We start from the raw sequence: 1,675 nt of genomic DNA, 5'->3' as shown, positions 1-1,675 counted from the left end.
TATTAGTTTATCAGACTAAAAAATACAATAAAAAACGAAAATCTATCTAAATCAAACTCTTCAATATTAAACCACTATTTTAGTGACTTGTACTCTTAAATTTTTAACCTGTAATTTATTGATTACAGGTGTGTTTAAGATGCCACCAAGGAGGCTTTTGTCTCACTATAAGGTTGATTCTAGTAAGAGCAGGCTACTTACTGTTTCTTGCAATGCAGAAGACATGTTGCTTCCACGCAGCAATTTTACTTTTAGCGGTAATTAAGTTATTACAATAATAATGGCATTATTTTTTTTTCTAATATCCCTTTCAATACGTATCAACTAGCTAGATTATTTTATTTTGATAAATTTGCCGGTTATTAGCTCTTATATTTTATTTCTTGTTTTTATAGAATACGATTCCAATTTCAAGTTGTTACATAAGCAAGAGTTTAGAATCCCAGACCACCTTATGATCCATGATTGGGCTTTCACAGATACCCACTACATAGTGTTTGCCAATCGCATAAAACTTGACGTGCCAGGTAATTATTATATTATTATATTATTCCACCAAAGGTAATTATTATATTATTGATTTCCATGGATTTACTCTTCTTGTGAATAATGGTATTGTATGTAATAGTAATACGCATGTAGAAGTAGAACTAGCATCCATGTCAGGAATATTGTAATCATCTTTCTGTTAAATAAATGAATAAAGCATTAGATGTTTTCAATATTTTTTAAACCTTAAAATAATTAATTTTAATTTTATTTAATAATGATTAGTTTAGATGATAAAGATATGATTATTTAGAATAAATATTATTTTCAGTTTTTAACTATTTGTTCGAAAGTTAAACTCTCCTTTGATTTGAAAATCTTTAATTGGTTCTTAACCATCAAAATAACTAGTTTAAGTAGTTTTTGACACATCAGTATGTTACGATTTATAAAAGCAGTTTATTAGACTAACTACTTAAATGATTGAAGACCAATTAAAAATTTTTAAATTATGAAAAAAATTTCTATAATTAAAAAGATTTATGACATGATTCATATTTTCAAATAAATAAAAAAAATAGTTTAAGAAGAAAAAATCTATGTAAAATTCACCCTTCAAATGAGAAAAGTCTATAGCAAACATGATATTAGATTTTTTATAACAAAAAAATTTGAATTTAATTTTTGTTACCCAAACAATTTTAGCATAAACAACAATATACCTATAAAGAATTTACGTTCTAAGTAAAAAAATATATATTTTGCTTAAAAAAACATGAAAGATAAATAATAATCTTATACCTCAACCCAATAATTTAAAATTTTAAAATGAGTAATTCTAAGACAATGAGAATCTATAATTTTTTTTTTTTTTTGGTGCTGGGAAAATAATTGTTGTTGTTGATGATGATCAGGATCAGTGGCAGCAGTGTGTGGGATATCACCAATGATATCAGCATTAAAAGTGAATCCAAGTAAGAACACATCGCCCATATACTTGCTTCCTCGCTTCCCAACCAAATCCAAATCCAATTTCAGAGACTGGAGAGTCCCACTTGAAGCACCTTCACGGTTATGGCTGCTCCATGTTGGCAATGCCTTTGAACTTCGTCATGCCAATGGCAATTTACATATTCAAATCACTGCTGCTGCTTGTTCTTACCAGTGGTTCAATTTTCGCAACTTA

General features: G+C 27.8%; 1 protein-coding gene across 1 annotated transcript in view; it reads left to right on the top strand.

Moving 5' to 3' along the window:
• The window catches only part of LOC107605287 (carotenoid cleavage dioxygenase 7, chloroplastic), a 10,872-nt gene that overhangs the window by 5,485 nt on the left and 3,712 nt on the right, over positions 1-1,675 (top strand). The window contains exons 2-4 of the mRNA XM_016307118.2: positions 129-257; positions 396-527; positions 1,404-1,675. Of these exons, the coding sequence (XP_016162604.1) occupies positions 129-257; positions 396-527; positions 1,404-1,675 (533 nt within the window). The remainder of the gene's footprint in view (positions 1-128; positions 258-395; positions 528-1,403) is intronic.

Source organism: Arachis ipaensis, chromosome B06 (assembly GCF_000816755.2).
Source record: "Arachis ipaensis cultivar K30076 chromosome B06, Araip1.1, whole genome shotgun sequence".
Classification (NCBI taxonomy): Eukaryota; Viridiplantae; Streptophyta; class Magnoliopsida; order Fabales; family Fabaceae; genus Arachis; species Arachis ipaensis.
This window is presented reverse-complemented; position numbering and strand designations above follow the sequence as displayed.